At 39.0% G+C, this 25,056-nt stretch overlaps 1 protein-coding gene across 4 annotated transcripts in view; it reads left to right on the top strand.

Moving 5' to 3' along the window:
• Positions 1-24,391, top strand: part of PARP14 (poly(ADP-ribose) polymerase family member 14) — a 42,030-nt gene extending 17,639 nt beyond the window's left edge. For all 4 annotated transcript variants that reach the window (XM_054700514.1, XM_054700513.1, XM_054700515.1 and 1 more), the window contains exons 7-17: positions 990-1,226; positions 1,725-1,946; positions 4,999-5,077; positions 6,638-6,787; positions 7,010-7,072; positions 7,357-7,524; positions 10,898-11,104; positions 11,713-12,486; positions 13,722-13,855; positions 22,843-23,017; positions 23,319-24,391. In XM_054700514.1, the coding sequence (XP_054556489.1) occupies positions 990-1,226; positions 1,725-1,946; positions 4,999-5,077; positions 6,638-6,787; positions 7,010-7,072; positions 7,357-7,524; positions 10,898-11,104; positions 11,713-12,486; positions 13,722-13,855; positions 22,843-23,017; positions 23,319-23,608 (2,499 nt within the window). In that variant the 3' untranslated portion in view covers positions 23,609-24,391. The remainder of the gene's footprint in view (positions 1-989; positions 1,227-1,724; positions 1,947-4,998; positions 5,078-6,637; positions 6,788-7,009; positions 7,073-7,356; positions 7,525-10,897; positions 11,105-11,712; positions 12,487-13,721; positions 13,856-22,842; positions 23,018-23,318) is intronic.
• Positions 24,392-25,056: the final 665 nt, after the last annotated feature.

Genomic DNA, 25,056 nt, shown 5'->3' with positions numbered 1-25,056 from the left:
CACACCCCTTCAGCTGCCTCACCTTTGTAAGATACATGTTTTATAAGTATTTTTACCTATTTGAGATCATCTGTCTTTTTAATTCAAGTTATTTGTTTAAGACATTGTCTTTTAAATCAAAATACTGAAAGAGACTTAAAATTAGAGTTCTGATTGCAGAGAGCTTAAATAAAACCTTAAGTATATAAGGTCACGTTGATTATTGATTATGAGCCAGACATTATTGAAAATGCTTGACATGCATTTCTCCTTTCATGCTGTATATCCTACAATCATTATTTCTCTTAATCACAGGCTAAGGCATAAGAGTTAAAGGAGTGAAATAATTTGCCAAAGTCCTGCAGGTAAAAAATGGTATAGTCATGATTGGAATTTATTTGGGCAATGAACTATTGCATTATATTCAAATATTTAAAATATTATATTCAAATATTAAAAATAATTTGCTCATTAGAAAATTAAAATAATTAAGCAAAAGAAAATCTTTTAAGGAAGAGTCAGTAACTGGAATGAGTTCTGAGGCCAGTCCTCCTTGAACACTGAGCCCAGTTCTCCCTACCACTAGAAACATTCTAGGTTGTGTTGTCGAAACAGGTCTACCAATCTGCTGACAGCTCACAACCTACATGCTTATGTTGATGCTCTTCCTTGACCCTAGTGACTTCCCGGTTTCTCTACCTGCTGCAATCCTTCCAACTTCTCAGCGCCCACCTTGCCCCTGTTGTCTTCACCAGCCTTGAAGGACCTTCCTCTGGACTCCTCCAGTGGTCCCATACTGTTTATGTATTGCTTTTGGACAATTCTCTTTTGTCCTGCAGTTTCTTAAGTGAACAAAGTATCTAATAACATTGTGTTAGGTGGCATTCAATCTCTGAAAACTTGACCATCTTAGTTGTCCCCTATGGGGCCAGCCCAGTGGGTCAATATAGTAATCCTTGATGAATGCTTTCTGTTAGTATTTGAAACATATTGTTGGTTTTGTCTTTAAGGTCGATGTTATTGTCAACTCTGTTCCCTCGAGCCTTTCACTAAATAGAGGACCCCTTTCTCAAGCCCTCTTGGGAAAAGCTGGGCCAAAACTCCAGAAGGAATTGAACGCAGCTGGACAAGGGGTGGCTGTGGACGTGGGCACAGTTCTCCTCACCAGTGGCTGCAATCTGCAGTGCCAGCATGTGCTTCACGTGGTGGCTCCAGGGTGGAAAAATAACAGCACATCTGCACACAAGGTGGGATCTGGTTGTACACCCTCCAGGAAGTTGGGGAGCCCTTTCCACTCTCCTCCAAATGATGGAGACCAAACTGAACCCTGACTCTTTCTCTCCGGTAGTAATGTCACGCTCTCGGCAGCCTCCGTCACCGTGGCCACTCCTTGTCCCTGTGTCTGACTTCTCCTGAGGACTAGTTAGTGGCATAAACTGATCACAGTGCTCAGCCATTCTCAGGAGTCAGGGAAGAGACTCTAGTGAGGAATCCAAGGCGAGGGCATGAACCATTGAAGAGAAGGGAGGGTTAGGACAGTAGCTGCTCGGGTTCTTCCCTTCATTGCTGAGTTGGAGTCTTCTGGGCGGGCTCTCTCTTTTCTGCCTACGTGTGACCCTGTCTTTTCCCTTCTGATTACTCTTAGCTTCTGTTGAAAATGAAAGAGAGCCGGCAGCACAATCAAGTTACCAAATTCTTCTTTGTTCTAACTCCCATTCTATAAAGATGTGTTTTGTGCTTTTCAGATCATGGAAGACTTAATCAGAAAATGTTTGGAGATCACCGAGAGCCATTCCTTAAAATCCATTGCATTTCCAGCCATAGGAACAGGAAATTTAGGCTTTCCTAAACCTGTTTTTGCCAAATTAATCATTTCAGAAGTGTTCAAATTCAGTAGCAACAACCAAGCTACCACCTTACAGGAGGTTCACTTTCTGCTGCACCCACAGGATCTTGGAAACATCCAGGTACAGTCTCTTATTTCTAGTGTTTCGTCAGCTGAGCCCTGTGTCTTGGCTGTTTCTTCATTTATTTCCCATATAAGAGAGTAAAGGAATAGTGTAGACTAATTGTAGCCTGGCAAACTCCAAGCAAATATATGGCTGTAGAATCAGATTTAAATTTTTATTTAGGAAATTTTGAATATATATAAAAGTTGACAAAAAGTATAATGAAACCCCATGTGCCCATCATTCATCTTCACAATTATCAACATATGCCAGTGTGATTCACCTCTCTCTCTATTTGTTTCCCATCTCTCCCAAAATACTCTTTTGAAGCAAATCCCAGACATGTATTTTACCCATAACACATTCAGTTATTTTAGCCAGTAAGATTCTTGTTGAAAAGATCCATAACCACTATATGTACACAAAATAAACATTCTTCTATTTCATTGATAATGAAGTGAATGATCAAAGTTCCAACTCCTCTAAAATGTTTTATTTTATTTTCATAGCTTTTTAAAAAAATTTATTATTATTTTTAAAGATTTATTTATTTAATGCATACAAGAACTGGGGTAAAGATGTGGGGGCCAGAGGTGTAGGGGTTGAGAGGATTCACCAGAGACAGAGTGGGGAACAGATCAGGCAGATTGACTGAAATATACTGCTTAGGGGAGCAGCGGGCAAGACAGGAGACTTCTGCTGCACCATGTGGGTATCTTATTGACTGGGGATCGAACTTGTGCTGCAGTGGCTGCAGATAGCTTCATAGATTGTGTCTTAACCCCTTGTGCCACCAGGGAGGCCCCATAGCTTGTTTTTTTGAGACTCCAAATAATGCCACATATTGCAATGGATTTGACGTATGCCTTAACCTTCTTTTAATCTGTAGAACTTCATCCCATATCAATATAAAAATTGTAATGCTTAATACAAAAGCACATTTGTGGTACTATAGGAATGTCAGGATGAGATTCAACTCAAGGTTGTGTTTAAAATAATCTCAGCATACTCCATGTGTGTAGAGAATAGGGAGCAGAAATTCCAGATTCATCTTTAGCTCTAGAGAGTTCATCAAACAGTTCACATTTGCTGAACATCAGCTATCAATGAGGTATTGGACTTGGATTACGGAAGAAAAAGAAGCATCAATAAGAAGCCATTTTCCCTGGCCTCCAAGTTCTCAAAGTCCAGTAGAATAGATGACATCAAATATTTGAAAAGTTCCATAATAGTGTAAGAATTAGAGTAAGGCTACCAACCCAAGTGATGTTTATGGATATTGGAACATCTGAGTTTTTATTTTCACTTATTTTTTTTCTTAGACCTGGACATAACCTATAAGTATTTCTTCCAAAGGGAAGCAAACAACTCTAAACTAAGTTCTAATCAGGCAGCTAAACCATCTGAGTAAAACATGTTGACATGCATATTAAATTAATACCTGGTCAATAGCACTTTTTAAATTATGTCCTATGAGTTATAGTGCACAAGGTGATGTGGATCATGCACTGAGTATGTAATATATAATACTGCTATCATTCATATTTATTTTAAGATCTAGGATTTATGTTCATAAAACTGAGTTAGGGACATGAGTGGCTGAGAGTTTTTCAATGAATAGCTCCATGACTTGGGAAGTGACTCATGTGTTATATACCTGTGCCTTCAAATCTGCCTATTTCCTTGCAACCCCAACACTTAGTTTTCTTGGCTGAAGACTCAGAGTACTCTGCAAGTATTCTTCAAAATGAGTAGTCTATACAGACACCTTGTATAACATTGGAAAGAGTATTGATTCTCCATATATGGCTGTGACACTTTTTCTCAAGAACTTTAAAGACAGCTAAATTTTGTTGTATTTTCACAAAATCACTAAAACATACTGAGATGTTGGTAGGTAGAAATTGTAAAAGAGGTTCCAAAACAGCAATCTGTAGTCTGAACATGGCCTCGAAAAGATGCTCTATCAGGCTATTTTTGTTAAGTTGGAATAAATTGTTAGCATTTAAGTATAAAACATTTCGCATAAAACTCTAAGTGCGCACTTTGACCTAAAAATTCAAAAGTTCTGGCAGGCTGTTAGTGGGCAGTTTCCTGGAGCTGAGTGTCAGGTGCCCTCTAGTTCTCAGAGTCAAATCACCCACCTTTACACTTGCGGCTTACCTGCCTGCCCCGCAGGCCTGTGAGCCTGAGACGCTGGTGCCATAGTCTCTCCTGGCCCTTCTCTCATCATATCACGGTCTATTAGCCAAGTGCTTATTTTTTTCCCCAACAAAATGCTCTGTTACTTGTTTTCAAGGAAGAAGAAATTACTGATTTTGGGTGTCACTACCAGTCAAACAATTGAAATTCTGTATTTCATTAGGAGAGTACATATACCAGTATCTTGCTTGAAACAGTAATTCCCAAGCACTCATCTTCTGGGACAAATAAGAAGCTGAAGTGTTTGGGTCCTAGTGATTGTATTTTTCTTAACATGGTGTTTTGTTGTTTTTTACAACTGGCATATTATTTGTATTTAATGATTATGAAAATACCTGTTAATTGTAGAGACTTTCAATATAAGGTATGATTAAAGGTATAATAAATACAACTGAAGGTTATTATTGCCAGTCTTCTTTTGCATCTATGTATTTTTAAAGTGTTATTATGTAGCATAATTTAATGTATTTTTCATTCAATGGAATTAATGATTATTTCGCTATTAGCTATTTTTTAAAAATGCTTTTTTATTCGTTCCTAAATATTCTAACATGGATATACTAAAATTTATTTAATCATTTCTGTTAGATTTTAAAACTCATTTTTTCTCTATTATAAGTACTATTGTAATGAATAACCTTGTATTTATATCTTTGACCACATCTTTGATAACTTTCATAGGATATATTTGTAGAAATAGTGTTATGTGTGTTATTTTCATAGTTTTTTAATCTGGTATGAAATAAAACAATGCTTTGAAAATTATTCTCTTCTAAATGTGAATGCCTACAGGATTAGAAGCCCCAATAAACCAAGTTTATTCATTTAATGAGGATTGTAGTGGTCAAAAGTTTCTTTCTGTTTCCAGGCATTTTCAGAAGAATTTTTCCACAGGACTAATGGAAATGTCACAGGTGACAAAATTCCCCAGGCTGAAGATACACAAGGTTCAGTAAAGCTCTTAAATTGAGAAATCGTTTTTATTTGCTAAATAACTATTCAATGAGAGGCGAAAGATGGTAATGATGAGTTTTATGAAAAAATGACTCTGTGATAAACTATTAGATTATATTCTGTACAACCGAGTGTGCAAGACACTGCCCTTGATAATGTGATCTGGAGCTGAATAGTGGGAAGGTCAAATTATAGAATCTGTACAGGAGTCTTTAAGTAGCAAGGAGCTACTATTTAAGTTTAAAAATGTCCTTCTGTTCTTATTCTATAATTTATATATCTTTGAAAAGCTCCTATCTTTCTAGTCATTACAAATCATTTGATGTTTCAGATGTGTTTATCTTGACCTCAGGCAGCATAGTTATAAAAGATGCTGTGAAGTCTTTGTCTCATAATTTCAACTTCTGGATCACCTTGAGATTAGCATCTACTGATTGTCTTTATCCTCGAAAATTGGTCACATGTTCCTGGTTCTTTGCATGACAAATAATTCTGGATTATAGGATGGGCGTGCCAAATGTTATGTACGTTGAGGTGTGTTAAAATCCTCTAGAAATTGGTAATGTTTTATTCGTTTGAGCAATCAGTTGGTCAAGTTCATTCTAAAAGTTCTATCTCAACTTCTGTGTGAGCAGCAGCTCATGTCTGTTCAGTTCACAAAGTGTGCTTTGATGCTTGGGTCTCCCCCTCCTGTGCAGTTCTGGAGTGAATTCAGGATATGTTCCAGTTCACAAACCAAGAGTGGGAGAGGGAGAGAAAGAGGGAGAGGGAGGGGAGAGGGAGAGAAGTATTAGGGAACAATGAGCTTAAGGAAGTAGATAAACTAATAGCAGCGATGTCCCTCCTCCCCCAACACACCCTTGTATACTTTTTCCAAGTCAAAAGACCTCTTTTTCTTGATTCTCTGGATAGAAATAAGAATATTTTTCAGCATTTTAACTCCCTGTTGTATCACAGGGAGTTCTGCAACTGGGATCACCTTGGGACAGGGTCTTGATTAAAAACAAAAAAAGTATGAAAAATAATGAGAAATTATTCTCTTGCTCTTTAGCTCACAGGAACCCCTTTTCTCAATCCTCTGACCACAGGACAGAATTTGAGTGTTTTTGCTGCATGTGCCCATGTGTGGGTCTCAATAGGGCCACACTAGGGCCAAAGCTGGGAGAGAAAGGAGAAAAATGTCAAGACAAACAAAATTGAAACTCCCCTCTGTACAGTTACTTTTTCAGCTTTTGACTTCCTTCCCCGATTTGCCCACTCTTAAGTATTTTTCACCTCAGTGGCACTGTGTATTTATCTCAGATTTTCAGTTGTAATCAGTGGGAGAGACAGGCCCTGGTGGGCTAAGGTCACCTTGGCCAGCACCTGAAGAGCATACTTGATATGCATTACATTTTTAATAATCCTTTACCTAAAACACACCTAGGTTCAGGGTCTGGGTCAAGTTAAAGAGCTCACAGAGATGGAAGAAGCATGAAAGGTACATGTGTGGCATGAGACCAGTGCCGTTCTTGCTCTTGGCAATTTGGTCACTGATTCCATCTTCTTTTCAGGCTTCCATGGGACTGTTTCTAGCCCTAACCCACAAGTGCACAAAATGAAGATCGGTCCCATCACGTTCCAGGTGGCCACTGGAGATATCACTAAAGAAGAGGCAGACGTGATTGTAAATTCAACATCAAACACTTTTGATTTCACAGCAGGTACTCTACATTTGGGATTTTGGCTTATGTAATAGTCTCAGTAGATCCCATGAAGGAATTCTTCTAGTCAATTGTTATTCTATGAATTTCTTCATGTCATCAGAATTACAATAGTTAGAGGATTTCTTTGATTATAATGAAAGTATTTATATAAGGAGGAAGTTATTCAAATGTAATATTTTTTTATTATTCATATGTAACCATCTTGATTTTCTTATATAGGGGTTTCAAAAGCAGTTTTAGAAGGTGCTGGACAAAATGTGAAAATGGAATGCTCTTACCAAGGTAGTCACAATGCTATCTTTGATCCTAGATTGTATGTAGATGACTGAACATGGGCGGCTTTAGAGATAACGGGGGAAGACTTGCTATCGGGATGACAAATATTAATCCCAAAATCATACATTTTACTAAAAATTCCAACCATAGACAGTTGGAGGTCAGAGTAAAAGGAGAAGGAAGATTCATTAAAGACAAGTATTACAGTCCTTATTTGCCAAACTAGACGTTTTTCTTTCTAAAAAGTGTGTACAGAGTCTAATTTTGCATCTTTTTCATGTGTTTCCCAGCTAAGCAAGGCAACCGTGATTATATAATCACAGGAGGTGGTTTACTGAAGTGCAAGAATATTATTCATGTCGTTGGTGGAAATGATGTCAAGACATCTGTTACCCATATTTTGCAAGAGAGTGAAAAACGGTATTATTCATCCATTTGCCTCCCAGCCATCGGGACAGGTGTGTAGCCTCTGGCTGTCAAGGCAAAAGCTGAAGCCCCTGTTTTTCTTTATATTTAGTGCTAATTGTTAATTACTTAATGGTGAATCTGAGGAAAGACAGCTTCCTTACTCCAAGAAAGCACTTGAAGGCATGAACAAAGCCAATTTGTGGCTTCAGGAAAAAAGTGATGAAACTGAAGAGAGAGTGGGAATACTGGAGAGACACTTGCTTCCTAATAGGGATGGGGAGAGAATGGGAAGAAGGAGGAACTGAGGAAAAAGGAAGGAAGAGGGTGGGAGGAGACAGAGAGGGAAGAAAAGTGGTGGGGACAACGGAGAGAAGAGAAAGAGAGAGCATCTCTCCTTGTCCATCAATCCCTTTGTCTCTTTTCAGTCTCCCCCACATCCCCCCTGACTTAATATGAGCTCCTTCCTCTAAGCCCCTCTGTGGAGCACACTGAGCGTGGACGTGCTCCTCGCTGCCCCTGACTTGGGAGCATGTCCAGCTCTTCTCGCCTCTTCAGCAGCAGGCTGTGGGGGTTGGCCTTAGGGCCTCTCTGTGCAGAAGCCTCGCAGCCACCAGGACCCACTGGGATCGAATGAGGCAGAAACACGTAACTCTCCAGCTTCCTTTTTTCAGTCTCTTTACTTCCTTCAAGTTTCTTGTTTTCCTCAGACTATAGAATGAGTGAGTGATTCTTTGTGTATAAAGATGGCTCTTTGGCTTTATCATTACTAAGGTGATGCCCCTTGAACTCTTTTCCCAGGAATCTGAGTCAAGTGCATTGATGAGCTCTCCCCTAAAGAGCTGGTGGGGAGAGGCAAACCCTTTCGGGCCTGAGGTAGATGGAGCTGACTGGTCCAATGATAGAATACTCAGCATTGGGCTGATGGTTCTGTTCCTCAGGAATCTGAGTTTGAGTGTCTCACACTGGCTTTCTAGGCTCTCCAGAATTTTAGCCTCAATAGACTTAACCATCAGATCACCTTCTGCCGCTTCTAATCCTCCGTGCCATTGTTCTTTATCCTATTTCTTAATTTCTGCAGCTCTCTGTCATTCCCGTGAAGTGTTCACACATGGAATATTATGCCTACTTTATTACTTTTCTATTTTTAAAAGCAAAGTTTATAGTCCCTTTATATCTTCATTCCTCTTATAGTGATGTTCAATTCCAGCAGATTAGTCAACATGTTCTCTGTCTGTCTACCTATCAGTTATCTATCTACTATTGATCTTCTATGGATAGCCACTAATGAGTCCTAGTGTCTGTTTCCTGCTTTTTCCTCAAAGTTCTGGTCTTACATTTATACCTATATTTTGTTTGAGCCACAAAAGCAGGCAGCCTAGAGGTGGCACATACCTTCCATGGGAGTAAACAGCAGGGTCAAGGAAAAAACAAGAACATGAGGCAGTTTTAGTTTAGTTTAGTTCTAGTTCAGATGCACACATCTGCCTATTTCTGGATAATACAAACCTGTCACTTCTTCCTCTGACCTGGTTGAATTGCTGGGCTGCACAAATAAATGGAGCTTAGCGGATTCTCCATGATTGCCTTCTTTGCTCTGTCACTCCCTGAGATGGTCCTCAGACTAGTAGATGGTAGTTTTCTCCCTTACTGGTGTTTCTGAGTTGCATTGGGACTTTGACCAGACACCTTCTGGCAATAAAAGAAGCCTTTCCCTGTCCTTAAGACACCTGCCTCAGCAGAGAGAATGGGGAGTCAGCATAACCTAAGCGCCTTCAGCTCCACACCAACTGCAAACTCCAGTTCACGTCCTCTTCCCACTAACCCGCCCTTCCTCTGAACTACTGGGTCACGTACAAAGCCCCACTCTAGCATTTGACTCCACCCACCTCTACTCCTAGGTTCAGTAGCTGATTAGTTAGCTTGCTGTCCTGTGCCAGGCCCTGTGCTTGGACACCTGGGATAGAAAGATGAGTCAGGAAAGGGACTGGTCCGCTAGGACACCTCACTCCTGTGAGAGACAGACACAAACATGCAACACAGTGTGACCCATGTTGCCCATGAAGTGTGCAGGTGGTGGAAGGGGACAATGGGTTGAGGATAAACCCAGTTGGTCACTAGGTCCTGCTGAATTATGGCCTAAATATCTCCTCACTCCCAGCACCCACCTCTTCATTCTGACCTCTTTGTTTAGCTCTTGTCCTTTGACCAAAGGTTTATTTCATTCTCCTAACTATAACTGCACCTTGATTCTAGGGCTTTCTTCACTTTTCTCTCAAAAAACAGCTCTATTTCTCTGCACACACTGGTACACATACCAAACCCTGCTCCACAGTTCTCTATGGCATCACCTTTTCCTCTATGTTCCTTCCTTTTCTCAGTCTCCCCATACACCACATCCGGTGTGTCCTGAGTTTCTAACTGAGCATCCAGCCTGCAATAGGACACAGTAAATTTGTATGAATGTGTCTGCCACTCCATTAAAATTCTTCCAAATCTCATGGAGTAACCAAGGAGAATTTCCTCTTTCCCTCATCATGAGGTTTATCTACAGTCCCACAATTGTCAATGTTGTCAAGTCAAAGAGGTCCAGCCTCATTCTCTGCAATAGTGGGGGCGCTATAAATAGAAATAATCTAAGAGGGCTCCAAGTCTATCACACCATGTTGATTAGGGTTCTTCACATTGCCTCCAGCCCATGACTTAGCCAGGCTGTTCATTTGGTGCTTCTGTGTGTCTTCCTGGGACTTTTCATGATTTTACCTGACTGTGGGTGAGAGAAACTAGCCATGGAGCATGCTGAGAATAGGAACTGACCTCAGGTGGCAATATGATCCTCCATAGTTGGTTAAAATGTCATTGAGTGTTCGAGGAAAGACTTCCTGGAGGTTCATGGATATCTTGTGTAGAAAGAATGATAGATTATAATAATTGACAAAATTAGTTTGGTTTGAATCAGATCCTTAAAGACTTTGGGAGAATAGGATACATGCATAAAGAAAGTGATGACTGAGCCAAAAAAAATCACTGTTCTCTTTAAAGAGCATGATGTTGCAATATAAAATAGCATGTGTTTTTCATGGATATTCTGAGGACAGTTCTGATACAAAGACTGCCTATGGTGTGTATTTCAGAGGAATGCAGAATAGGATCAGTGTATTAGAGGAGGTAGGAACACCAGACACCAAAAGTTAGTATACTGGGTCCTTTGATCATTGAGGAGCTACTGGAATCCTGGAACAAAAACACCCCATTACATATAGTACATTGGAAAGCATTTACTGATACTGTGTTAGAAAAGTCTGTCATGATGGAAGTGTTGGGAAATGGACCCTTATCTGTGAGAACTAGAACCCCAAAGTTATTCCTTAGCCTTTTCTGGATGGAGTCCCCCACCCCCATCATTTGTATTATTTACCTTCCCAGGAAGTGCTAATCAAGATCCAGATAAGGTTGCTGGAGCCATCATAGATGCCATTGAAGGTTTTGTCCAGAAAGGATCTATTCAGTCTGTGAAAAAAGTTAAAGTTGTTCTCTTTGTACCTCAGTTATTGGATGTGTTTTATACGAACATGAAGAAAAGAGAAAGATTTCAGCCTTCTCCCCAACAGTCTGTGATGTCTTATATTGCACGTGAGTTGTTTTTACCAGATGCACATTTCTAATTTTTTGGTCATGTGAGAATTTGGGTTCATTTATAAATTAAATATGGAACTACCATGTGGCTCAGCTACTCCACTTCTTGGTATTTGTCTGAAGGAAATGAGATCATGATCCCAAGAAGATATAAGCCCCTCCCCCCACTGTCATTACAGCATTACTTATCAAAGCAAATTTGTGGCAACAACCTACGTTTCCACTGACAAATTAATGGATAAGAGAGATGTGGCTTACATGTATTATGGAATATTACTCAGTTATAAAAAAGGAAATCCTGGTATATGCCACAACAATGTATGGGCCCAGAAGGTTTTATGCTAAGTAAAATAAGTCAAGCAAAGAAAGACAGATACTGTGTGATATCACTTCTATATGGAGTTAATAAAAAACGAACACATAGAACAGATTGGTGGTTGCCAGAGGTATCTGGGTATCTTAGGAATGCAAAGGAGGTGGAGGTAGGCAAAAGAAGTGAAAATGGTCAGAAGGTACCAAGTTCTACTTAAAGTTTCTGGGGATGTAAAGTACAGGTTTGTAAAAAAAAATAAGAAGCAATAATCTTTCTTTCTTTTGTCTTTTAGCATTTTTGGCTCCCTTCTTTTTTTATTATTTAGTACTTTTGGCTATTGTCTTTCCTTTTTTAGCATTTTTGGCTCCTTTCACTCTTTTGTTTTTAATATTTTTGGCTATTTCCCTGTTTTATTTAATATTTTTGGGTTCCTCGCAACAGTCTCCAAAAGAGAACAATCAAAATTCTCCAAAAGAGAACAATCAAAGTTCTCCAAAAGAGAACAATCCTTCAGTTTTGAAAAAGAAAACAGAGTCAGTAATTTTTCAGGTGTGTGGTGAAAATGTAAAGTGTGTGGAAAACGCCCTCTCCTGGATACAGGATCTGGTTGAAAAGGAACAGTGCTGTTTCACCAGTAAAGATGAATGTATCAAAGACTTTGATGAAAAGGAGGTCCAGAAATTGAATGAGCTACAGAAGAAATTAAACATTACTATATCCTTGGACCATAAAAAACCTTTGATTGAGGTTTCGGGAATTAGCAGAGATGTGACTGAGGCTAGAAATGAAATTGAGGAAATGATCCAGAGAGTAAGATTGGCCAAAGAACAGGAATCCCGGGCAGATTATACCAGTGAATTTATAGAATGGCGATATAACAATAACCACACGTTCCATAGTTTTGACAAAATAACCATTCTGCAATTGGAGGATGCAAGGAGAACAAAGAGAAGGACAATAGATGTCAAAATTAATCACCAGACCTACACAGTGGACTTGAAAACATACACTGCTACTAATGCAAAGGGACATAATTTACCTGTTCAGCGCCTCAAAAAATCTGAAGGTAAGTTAAAGTTTCATGCCTGTAATCCATCATTTTACATCAGTTTTGAGCTTAATACAATTTTGTACAAATTTCAAACTCCTATTCAAGTAGATAAAATTCAGACAACCCTTAAAGGGTAAAATAGGAAACTTGGTCTGAGCTCGCAGAACTTGTTAATGTCCATATTGATTCAACAGTAGCCAACCCTTGCCTCTATTCCCATGCTATAGACAACAAATTTCCCAGAGCTGGTTCTGCTGAGGAGGAAAGGTCAGCTTCAGTCACAAGATGGAAAGGCAGTGTTTAAGGAAAAGTAGTCGGGGATTTTTCTAGAATCCAAAGGGGAAGACAGCCTGGTCAGAGTGGGTACTGTGTGTCTGTGACTAAGAAGCAGGAAAGGATTGGGAGCCTGACTTCTCCCAAGTCACTTCCTCCTCTAAGCTGAACATAAGTATTCCTGACACATGGGGAAGTGAATTCAGATTCTCTAACTGTACTTGCTTCCTAGAAGCGATTACTTCTCTTATGTCGGCAGTCATTTCTGCCTTTGAACCACATAAGACCCACACAGAAAACTAGTAAACTGTCTTAAGTAACTACCTTTCTCTCTTGTGAGGTCAGTGTGAACGACTTCCTGAGACTCTTAGCACCCCTGGGGAAATGACCAGTCAGTTGTGGCCTTTTATTTAGAAGGAGATGGGGAGAGAGCTGTCAGCACACCCATCACATATAAAACCTGCTATCCCCTGCCCCCAACTTTTATGGATGCTGTGAAGAATGAAGGAACAGATGTGGAGGGCCCATGACCAGAGTCCATGTAATTGAAAAGACATAGTGACTGTTGGACACTCTCGGGAATAATTTATTATTAAATTGCTAAATTATGATGAACTAAATACTGAACAGGCTATGCAGTTGGGTTATGATACACTGATAGTTCTCAAATCTGCATGTTATCAAAACTTATTAAGATGACACACATTGGCAAGGAGCGAACTGCGGATAGCTTCATAGGTTGCATCTTAACCGTTGGTTTTTTTTTTTTTTAAACAAGATTATGGTTGCCTCAGATATAGGTTGTCTTTGGTCCATATTTTTAAAAACAATCTAGAAAATAAGGAAGACCTTGAATAAAATTAAGAGATTGTGAACAAGAACACAGAGAGCACTCAGTTTTTCAGAGCATACTAGGAACGTGGACTATATAGAGGATCTTCCCCTATTGAGGTAGAACTCAATTGTCTACTTTGCAGTTGAGATCCCTGCTTATTGGACTGACATGAGGCAGCAGAGCATCTGTGTGGTTGGTCTATACCCTGGCAATCCTGACTATAACTCAGTGGCAAGCAAGTTTTATCAGACCTGTGCAAACTTCAGGATAGAGAAGGTAAGTCTTCTGACATGTGGTTTCTTAGTGGTGGAAATAAATAGTATTGTGATCTTATGTAAGTACATTTTCACTCACTTCCTATCATAATTTTTTTACTGAGAATTAGATATTTAATGTTAATTAGATTTTTAGATCCTGGATTCAATTTATGTCAGCATAATTATTAAGATTTCAGGATGGAGGTTTTTTGTGTAAGTTAATACAGTATTAGGTATAATATCAGAATACAGAATACAGCAGTGTATTTCGTCAGTCTGCCTGTTCTGTTCCCCACTCTGGCTCTGGTGAATTCTCTCACCCTCCCACACTTCTGACTGTACCCAGTGCTTATATAAATAAATGAATATATATTTTTTAAAAAGGATTCTAAAAAAAAAAAATTACAGTGATATTGCCTCAAAGTTGTATTTGGTACCCAGTAAACACCCGAAGAGACACATGGAGGCTCAGGAGATCAGGATTATGTGCTTCTGCCCACCACCCACTAATGATAGTGCCAGCTTCCTTGTAAAATCCAATAGCCTCACTTTTGGCATCTTCCACTTTTAAACATGAATAGTGTACTTAGAAATTTTGTTCTCCCTTGACTTCTACAGCAATAATTTGATACTTTCTTTTCCTTTTTACTAATATTCCTTTTTCATTATTACTGGTATCTGTTTCTCCCCCAAACTTCTAATCCTAACTTTACACACAGGAGTGTGGACTTCTGTCTCTACTTTATCGGGAATGGTTCTATCCTTCTTGGCTTCAATGCTGACAGTTCCCTAATCATTGTCACGAATCTGGAGCTCCGACTCAGGCTCTGGAACATAATCCCAGTGACCTAAAACAATCTTCACTCAAATATCAGTTTGTTAAATCAGTTTGCTTAAAATCTATTTCGTCATCTCCAGATATTATCTTTCCCCTTCTGTCCTCATTTCTATTCTTAATTCCACCACTTTCTGATAAAGCCAGATCTTTTAGTATCTTCCCATTACCCATAATAATAAGTTTGCCACCAGTCCTGCATTTTTTTCTTTGCAAATTAACTCATCCTATTTGCATTGTCACCTCACTGATTATTCATGTAGTTACACACTTAATAATTCAATAAATATATGAAGTATCCTATGAAGGTATATCTCATACTCAAATAAAAAAATGACAAGTAGACAGAGAAAAAGAAGTATAGGGATAAAATAATATACAGTCAATCTTAGCTCCTGTAAGTACATAACATGAGGTCCTAGAAAATTACATTGGACCACAAAATCTTGTCCCTGAGCTTTTTAGTGGATGAAGCAAAGAAGGAAATCCCCAATCACAAGATTGATAAAGTCCACAAATTAAAAAGCAAGCAATTTGATCAAGAGATTAACAGCTTCTTAAAGCATTAAAAATGACTCCTAAGAGATAACTCCTGTGAATCAATACTAGAGAATAAAATCAAAATCACCCTCACAATAAATTCCATACCAAATTATATACCACAGTTGTTGTTTTTTTGAACTTCTTTCCTAAAAGATTTTTATTTATTTATGCATATAAGAACTGGGGTACAGATCAGAGGTTCAGGGGTGAGAGGATTCACCAGAGACAGAGTGGGGAGCAGAACAGGCAGATTAACTGAAATACACTGCTGAGGGGAACAGCGGGCGATTCAGGAGAGGTCTGCTGCGCAATGTGGTAGCTCCCTGGCTGGTTGGGATCAAACTCGTGCTATAGAGGCTGCGGATACAGATAGCTTGATAGTGCTGTGTCTAACCTCTTGCGCCACCAGGGAGGCCCGTTTATTTTTGCTTGTTTTTTTTTTTAATTTTTTAATGTTATCCAGTGGAGCAAAACTATTCTCAGAAAAGCTAAGGCAATTTATCTTGGATCAGCAGCGTGTTATTTGGGAGACCACATCACCATTGCCGAAGTAAGAAAGACCAAAGTTCCATTCTGGAAATTGCATCCAACTCAAAGTCCATGGTTTTTGAGTGATTTGCAGTGCATTCCAACAGACTCAGAAGTGGCTCTGAGTTGTCTAATGACATATGAAAAATCATTTTTTCTACATTCTATGTCATATCAAATAATGAAGATTAGTTAGAAAACAGAAGTCACTTGTCCACAGCAATAGTGAAATACTGAAGCTATCATCTGACTGCTAATGAATAGACATTCTTTGAAGTTCAGGAACCCCTGACAACCAGACTGCTGTGGCTGGCTCGCAACAGGTGGCGCCCAAACAGGGACCTGACGGAAGCATCTGGAGCTCAAGATCATTGTATTATTTGATACTTTGAAGATCAATTTTTGGATCTGTGTTTCACTGAGGACCCAGGAAGTTACTCAAGTTGCTTCTACAACAATGGAAAAAGCATTATGATGGCATAAATATTGGGGAGTATAAGAATAGAAAAGAGAGGCCATTAAAGAGAGCCCCGCCCCCCAGGAGGAGACCAGCACCAGCACACAGCCCCGGCCGCCCGGCTGCTTGAAACTGACAGATGACTCCTGGAAGAACCAGAGGGGAACAGAGAAGCCCACCCAAGATGCCGGCCAGTCCCAACAACACAGTGTCCCAACGCATACGGCAAATTAGAAAACAGACAGTAGAGAGGAGAAGAACCACACGCAACCTAGCAACTCTCCAGAGAAAAAGCACACCACAAAAAGAAAGCCAGCCCCCAGATTGCAAAGACAATAACTTGGAAGAATTTCTGAGCCTTCCAGAAAGAGAATTTAAAATTGCCGTGATTAAAAAACTGACAGAAGTCATAAAGGAAAACAATGATAAGGGAAAAATAATCAACGATCAGAAGAATGCAATTGAGTACCTAGAGAGGGAAAACAATGGTCAGAAGAAAGAAATTGAGTCCCTAAAGAGGGAAGTAAAAGAAATGCAGGAGATCAAAGAATTAATGGAAGAACTAAAGAATTCTGGGAAAAGCAATGAAAGCAGAATAGATGAAATGGAAGAACGAATAAGTAATCTTGAAGACACAGAAATAAAAAGAACCAAAACAGAAAAGGAAAGAGAAGTACGAAGGAAAAAGAACGAAGAAAGACTTCGGGAACTATCTGACTCCATGAGGAAAGGAAATATAAGAGTTATAGGAATACCAGAAGGAGAGGAGAGAGATGTAGGAACAGAGAAAATATTCAAAGAGATAATTGAAGAGAACTTCCCAAATGTGAAGAAGGAGCTGAAAATTGATATACAAGAAGCAAGAAGAACACCAAACTTCCACGACGAAAGGAAAAATACAGCAAGACACATAATAGTAAAGCTCCCAAGAATCCAGGACAAGGAAAAAATAATGAAGCTGGCAAGAGGGAAGAAACAGATAACATTCAAAGGAAAACCAATCAGGCTGACATCAGACTTCTCCGAAGAAACACTACGGGCAAGGAGAGAGTGGAGGGACATAGTCAACAGACTCCAAGAAAACAGATGCCAACCAAGAATACTCTATCCCGCAAAGCTCTCCTTACTCTTTGAAGAAAGAATATGGACCTTCCCAGACAAACAGAAACTCCAGAATTTCATTGCAACTAAACCCCCACTCCAAAAAATACTACAAGGAGTCCTAAAGCCAGAACCTCAGAGGGACGAATAACAATGAAAGAAGGCCAAAAAAAAAAAAAAAAGTTATTAAAAGAATAAATAAATAAAATCAAAGGAAAGACAAACACAATGGCAAATACAGATGTTAACATATCAATATTAACTCTAAATGTAAATGGACTAAACTCTTCAATAAAAAGACACAGAGTGGCAGCCTGGATTAAGAAACAAAACCCAACCTTTTGCTGTCTCCAGGAAACACATTTAGCTACAAAAGATAAAAATAGGCTCAAAGTTAAAGGATGGAAAACAATCCTACAAGCAAATGGACCAAAAAAGAAAGCAGGAACAGCTATACTTATATCAGATAAAAGAGATTTCAAACTCAAAAAGATAAAAAGAGACCCCAATGGTCACTACATTATGATCAAGGGGACAATACTTCAAGAAGAAATAACACTCATTAACATATACTCACCAAACGAAGGAGCACCAAAATATATCAGACAACTGTTGTCCTCTCTGAAAACAGACATCAGAGAAAACACATACGTAGTGGGAGACTTCAACACACCACTATCAACAATGGATAGATCAACAAGACAAAAAATAAGTAAAGAAACCAAAGCTCTAAATAAGGACCTAGAGCAATTAGGCTTAACAGACATCTATAGAACACTAAACCCCAAAAAAACGGAGTACACATTTTTCTCAAGCGCACACGGATCATTCTCCAGGATCGATCACATACTGGGGCACAAGACAAACATCAACAGATACACCAAGATTGAAATCATATCAACCATCTTTTCTGACCATGAAGGCATCAAACTAGAAATAAACCATAAAAAGAAGGCAAGGAACTTTCCTACCTCATGGAGATTAAAAACCACACTACTGGAAGACCATTGGACTAATGAGGAGATCAAAGAAGAAATTAAAAAATTTTTTGAATTGAACGACAAGGAGGACACTAATATCCTAAATGTATGGGATGCAGCAAAAGCAGTAATAAGAGGAAAATATATAGCAATAGAAGCTCACATCAAGAAACAAGAAAGAACGCAAAGAAACAACCTCATCTCGAAGCTCAAAGATCTAGAAAAAGAACAACAAAAAAACCCCAAAACCAGTAGAAGAAAAGAAATAATAAAAACCAAAGCAGAAATAAATGAAATTGAAACTAAAAAAACAATCCAAAAGATCAATGAAACCAAGAGCTGGTTTTTTGAAAAAATCAATAAAATAGACAAACCCCTAGCCAGGCTCACAAAGGAAAAAAGGGAGAAAGCACAAATAAACAGGATCATCAATGAAAGAGGAGAAATCACAACGGACACAGCAGAAATCAAAAGAATAATCAGTAACTACTATGAACAGTTATATGGAAACAAGTTTAACAATCTAGAGGAGATGGACAAATTCCTACAACTCTACAATCACCCAAAGCTAGATAAAGAAGAAATAGAACACCTAAACAGACCAATTACAATTAGCGAAATTGAAATGGTAATCAAAAACCTCCCCAAAAACAAAAGCCCAGGACCTGATGGATTTACAAATGAATTCTACCAAACATTCAGAGACGAATTAGTGCCTATCCTTCACAAACTCTTCCAAAAAATTGAGAAGGAAGGGACAATACCAAACACGTTTTATGAAGCCAACATTACACTAATACCAAAACCGAACAAGGACAACACAAAAAAGGAAAACTACAGGCCAATCTCCCTAATGAACACTGATGCAAAAATCCTCAATAAAATTTTAGCTATCAGAATCCAACAATGTATCCATAAGATAATTCACCACGACCAAGTTGGATTCATTCCAGGGGCACAAGGATGGTTTAACATCCGAAAATCAATCAACGTTATCCAACACATCAACAAAAAGAAATATAAAAACCATATGATAATATCAATAGATGCTGAGAAAGCTTTCGACAAAGTGCAACACCCATTCATGATAAAAGCCCTTGAAATTCTGGGGACACAAGGAACATACCTCAACATCATAAAGGCCATCTATGACAAGCCAACAGCCAGTATCATTCTCAATGGTGAAAAGCTGAAAGCAATTCCATTAAGATCTGGAACAAGACAAGGATGTCCACTCTCACCATTGCTTTTCAATATAATACTGGAAGTCCTAGCCAGGGCAATAAGACAAGAGAAAGACATCCAAGGAATCCAAATAGGAAAAGAAGAAGTCAAACTATCACTATTTGCAGACGATATGATATTATACATAGAGAACCCCAAAAACTCCACAGAAAAGCTAATTCAACTCATCAATCAGTTCAGTAAAGTGGCAGGATACAAAATCAACACGCAAAAGTCAGTAGCCTTCCTATACACAAACAATAAATCTGAAGAAGAAGAAATCAAAAAGACCATCCCTTTTGTTATTGAAACAAAAAAAATCAAATATTTGGGAATAAATCTAACAAAAGAGGTAAAGGACCTATACAAAGAAAACTATAAAACACTGTTAAAAGAAATAGAAGAAGACACAAAGAAATGGAGAGACATCCCCTGCTCATGGATTGGAAGAATAAACATTATTAAAATGGCCATCCTACCAAAAGCAATATACAGATTCAATGCTATTCCAATCAAAATTTCAATGTCATTCTTCAAAGAAATAGAACAATTATTGGTGAAATTCATATGGAATCACCAAAAACCCCGAATAGCCAAAGCTCTCCTGAAAAAAAAAGAAGGGAATGGAGGCATCAGACTCCCAGACTTCAAACTATACTACAAAGCCATAATCATCAAAACTGCATGGTATTGGAACAAGAACAGACATACAGACCAATGGAATCGAATAGAAAATCCAGAAATAAACCCACAGATTTATGGTCAACTAATCTTTGACAAAGGAGCAAAGAATATGCATTGGAGCAAAGAAAGTTTGTTCAATAAATGGTGCTGGGAAAACTGGGTCGCTACATGCAAAAGAATGAAGCTTGACCACCACCTCACACCATACACAAAAATCAACTCAAAATGGATTAAAGAACTAGACATAAGACCTGAAACCATAAATATATAGAAGGAAATATAGGCGAAACACTACGTGATTTGCACATCAAAGACATCTTTACAGACACATCACCCAAAGCAGTGATAGTGAAGGCAAAGATAAACAGCTGGGACTACATCAAATTAAAGAGCTTTTGCACAGCAAAAGAGACAATAACAAAAACAAAGAGAAACCCCACCAACTGGGAGAACATTTTTGCACCCAACACTAATGATAAAGGACTGATCACAAAAATATGCAAAGAGCTGATGAGACTCAACAACAACAAAGAAAATAATCCAGTCAAAAAATGGGCAGAAGAGCTTAAAAGAAACTTCTCTGAAGAGGAAATGCAAATGGCCAACAGGCATATGAAAAAATGTTCAACATCACTTGTCATCAGGGAAATGCAAATCAAAACTACCATGAGATACCATCTTACACCAGTGAGAATGGCACATATTAAAAAAACTAGCAACAACAAATGTTGGCGAGGGTGTGGAGAAAAAGGAACTCTTCTGCACTGTTGGTGGAGTGCAAACTGGTCCAACCACTGTGGAAAGCTGTATGGAGATTTCTGGACCTACTAAACATAGAGCTTCCATATGATCCAGCAATTCCACTCCTAGCTATTTACCCAAAGGACACAGAAACATCAATTCCAAAGAACACCTGCACCCCTATGTTTATAGCAGCACTGTTTACAATAGCTAAGCTTTGGAAACAACCCAAATGCCCAAAAATAGATGACTGGATCAAGAAGATGTGGTACATATATACCATGGAATATTACTCAGCATTCAAAAAAGATAAACACATGCAATTTGCAGCAACATGGATGGCGCTGGAAGGGATCATGCTCAGCGAAATAAGCCAAAAAGAAAAAGAAAAATACCGGATGGTCTCACTCATAGCAGGAATCTAGAAAACTTAAATAAGGGACCAGGAAAATGAATAACTATAAGAAAGTGAAAATCAAAATCAACAAAAAACTATGAACCAGAGACACTTTTAGGGGGGCGGGGGTGGGAGGGGAGGGATTGGGGTCAGAATGGGGGGGCTGTAATTGTATGGGGAATATAACAATAAAATTTAAAAAAAAAAAAAGAAAAGCTAAGGCAATTTGATTCAGATCTGTAGCTCTTTGATGCTTACATCCCAGTGTATGACACTGATAAAAGCAGAGCTGGGTTGTACTTAAGGCACCTCTATGAGGTTTCTAGTGGTGTGAAAACATTGGCATGAAAAAATGGGTGATTTTTAGGTGACCCATTTGTCACCTAAAAGTCCGTGACTTTTAGGACTTGTGACTAAGATTTGGAACACTGAAAAACGTTCATTTTGATTCAACACTGTAGCCACATTTATTTTTCTCCCGCATTCAGTTTTTGAGGAAGTGTTTGCAAGTAAGTTGCAGATATTATGACACCCCAAGATATTTTAGTACATGTCTCATAGAAACAAATTCTGTTAAATAACATTACCATTATCTTTTATTATAAAATTAAAATTAACTTATTAATATCTAATATAGAATTCATGTTCAAATTTGCCCAATTGTTCACCACAGAAGTCTTAGAATTTTTTCTCCCCTCCCGCCATCCTATGCCTAAAACTAGATTGAAGGACCAAAATTGGTTCTAATTTCCTTTATCTGTTCTGATCTTGAACAGCCCTAGGTATTTGAGGTTATTTTTCATGATATTGGATGTTCTAGCCAGTTTGTAGAATGTGCCAAATTTTGGTTCAGTCTTGCCTAGATTTTTTTAAGACACCCAGAACCAGTTTTTTAAATGGATTCTAGATTTGTCTGGTTCTTATCAGTGGACGTAAGTCTCCACCACAGCCCTGAAAGCCACATTCCAGAATCTGGTCAAAGCACGGCCACATTGATCTGAAACCAACCCCCTCCCACCAGGATTCAAGCTCCCTCTTCCAACTGGCCAGAGATGGATTTACATCCATTAATTTTGCTTTGTGCCTTCTTTCTAGTGCTTCTCACTCTGTTCAAGCATAGGTAGGTAAGCCAGATTTTCAGAAAGAGAAAAGAGGGAGATGGAGAGCGACAGTGTGAGGTAGACAGCTGCGGGAGCAGTGAAGAGAGTGTAGGTCAAAAGCAGGAGCTGGGGAGACTTGGTTGGTCCAGTTCTTATGATTAACAGTTAGGGACCTAACCACTGCTCACTCTCCTCTGGTGCATGAAGGATGTTCAAAATAAAATCAGCAGCCTTCCCAAGACATTTTTTGTGAAACACTGGATTGAACAAGATTTCTAAATGCACAATGCTGCCACCTGACAGTGATTTTGCTATTTATTTTAATTTTTGTTTATGAAAAATAGTGGTGTTTAATTGGCTGTATCTTGCTGAGTGCTCTTGATGCTAGTAGAGTATTTTTCCTGATTCATTTGCAGATTGAGAGAATCCAGAATCCAGACCTCTGGAATAGCTATCAGACGAAGAAGAAAACCATGGATGCCAAGAACAACCATGTCATTAACGAGAGGCTGCTCTTCCATGGGACAGATGCCCACTCAATGCCTCATGTCAATCGCAACGGCTTTAACCGCAGTTATGCTGGGAAGAACGGTAAGGAGCCATGACATCTGGTGCTCCATCTGAGGGGTTGGGCATGAGACCCCAAGCTGACTTGGTGTTCCCTTGTGGCTGTGACTCTGGTGCTACCAAAGTTTCAGGGTCAGACTTACTAAAGGGGAATGATGATTTTGGGATGGAAGAATGATTTAAAAAAATTAGAAACATAAGCAAAAATATTAAGAGGTTTTTAAATAGAAGAGCTACCCAGTATTTTAACATTATTTGACATATCAACATACCAATTTATAGGCTAAAGTGGAATCCTTAAAAATGTTTTGTTTTCTCTTCACAGCTGTGTTATATGGAAAAGGAACCTATTTTGCTGTCAATGCCAGTTATTCTGCCAATGATACATACTCCAAACCAGATGCAAATGGGAAAAAGTATATGTATTATGTGCGAGTGCTTACTGGACTCAGCGCACCTGGAAATCAGTCATTAATTGTACCTCCTCCCAAGGATCCCCGAAATCCTACTGACCTGTATGACACTGTCACAGATAATGTGTCAAATCCCACTTTGTTTGTGGTATTTTATGACTACCAGGCTTACCCAGAGTACCTCATCACTTTTAGCAAATAGCATCTGAGCTTCCTTTGTGGAAGACATTACGCATCCTTATCTATCCAATTGTAAAAAAAAAAAAAAAAGTTGTAGCCTTTTGTTTTCTCTTAACAACTTACTCATTTCCTACTTTCTTCCTTCTGGCTTTGGTTTCCATTGAGATTGTCTTCATTGGCAGCAACGTGGGCTAAGAGGCGGAGCAGTGCCCCAGGGAGTCAGTGCACAGTGCACTCAGAAGGTAGAAGTCTGCAGGAGGATGAAGGTGTCTTTTCTGGGCTCTGGGGTGATGCCTGCACTTCAAGTTGAGGAGGTTGAAGGTGCCACAGTTGCTGCTGCATTAACACAGACTTCTTGAAATGTTTCTTGCAGTCACTGTTTGTCTTGTAGGTGGTTTGCAAAGACCCCTAACTGCTCAGGGTGGCTTCCCTGACACTGACATCTGAACTGATTGACAATGAGAAAAAAATAAAATGGAGAGGGTGCCCCCTGTTGGTGCAGGGGTTAAAGACAGCGCTATCAAGCTATTGCCAGTCACTGCAGCAAGAGTTCGATTCCCTGGCTGGCCAGGGAGGTGATCCACAAGGTGCAGCAGACCTCTCCTGTCTCACTTGCTGCTCCTCTCAGCACTGTGTTTCAGTAGATCTGCCTGTTCTGCTCCCCACCACCCTGTGGCGTGTCTCTGAATGCTCTCACCCCCCCGCCCCCATACCTCTGGGCTGTTCTTATATGTAAAAATAAATAAAATCTTTTAAAAAAAATTAAAATTATACTTTGCAACCTTATTGATATAAGCATGACTAATCATGGCTGGACCATTTTAAAATGAAAAAAATCATTCTTATGTACCCTTAAATAAAATGGCCACCTTGTCTGCTGAATAGCCTGCTGATGCTTGTGATTCCAGGTGTGACACTGAGCAGTATCTTGAATCTCTCTGACCTCGGGTGGGGCAGTGCATTTGTTTCATAATTAATTTCACTCCCTCAGGCATGCCCACCTGAGAACTGCAGTCTGAAATGAGAGCCAGAACTTTTGGTGGCTGAGAGCCTCTCCTTTCACCATCTCCCTTCCTCTCACGCACCTGTTTGGCAGGTAGCCAGGAATCTCTTGCTGTGTCTTAATCTCTATCTTTATAATATGAAATTATGTCCCATCATCCATTTACACTTAGAATATGTTCATAATTATGTCCAAATATGTCTAAATATGTTTGGACAAATTATGGACAAATATGTCCAAATTCAATGCTTTGTCTCAGAATGAGTTCAAACTCCAACCTACACTAAGAAATACATTTTATAAACATATAGAAGAAAACATAGGCAAAACACCCCATGACATATATCTCAGAAGCATCTTTAAAGACTCATCCCCCAAAGCAAAGAAAGTGAAGGAAAAGATAAACAGCTGAGATTACATCAAACTAAAAAGTTTCTGTACAGCAAAAGAGACAATAACCAAAACAA

Source organism: Talpa occidentalis, unplaced genomic scaffold, assembly GCF_014898055.3.
Source record: "Talpa occidentalis isolate TD23 unplaced genomic scaffold, MPIMG_talOcc4v2.1 talOcc4.4, whole genome shotgun sequence".
NCBI classification, from domain to species: domain Eukaryota; kingdom Metazoa; phylum Chordata; class Mammalia; order Eulipotyphla; family Talpidae; genus Talpa; species Talpa occidentalis.
This window is presented reverse-complemented; position numbering and strand designations above follow the sequence as displayed.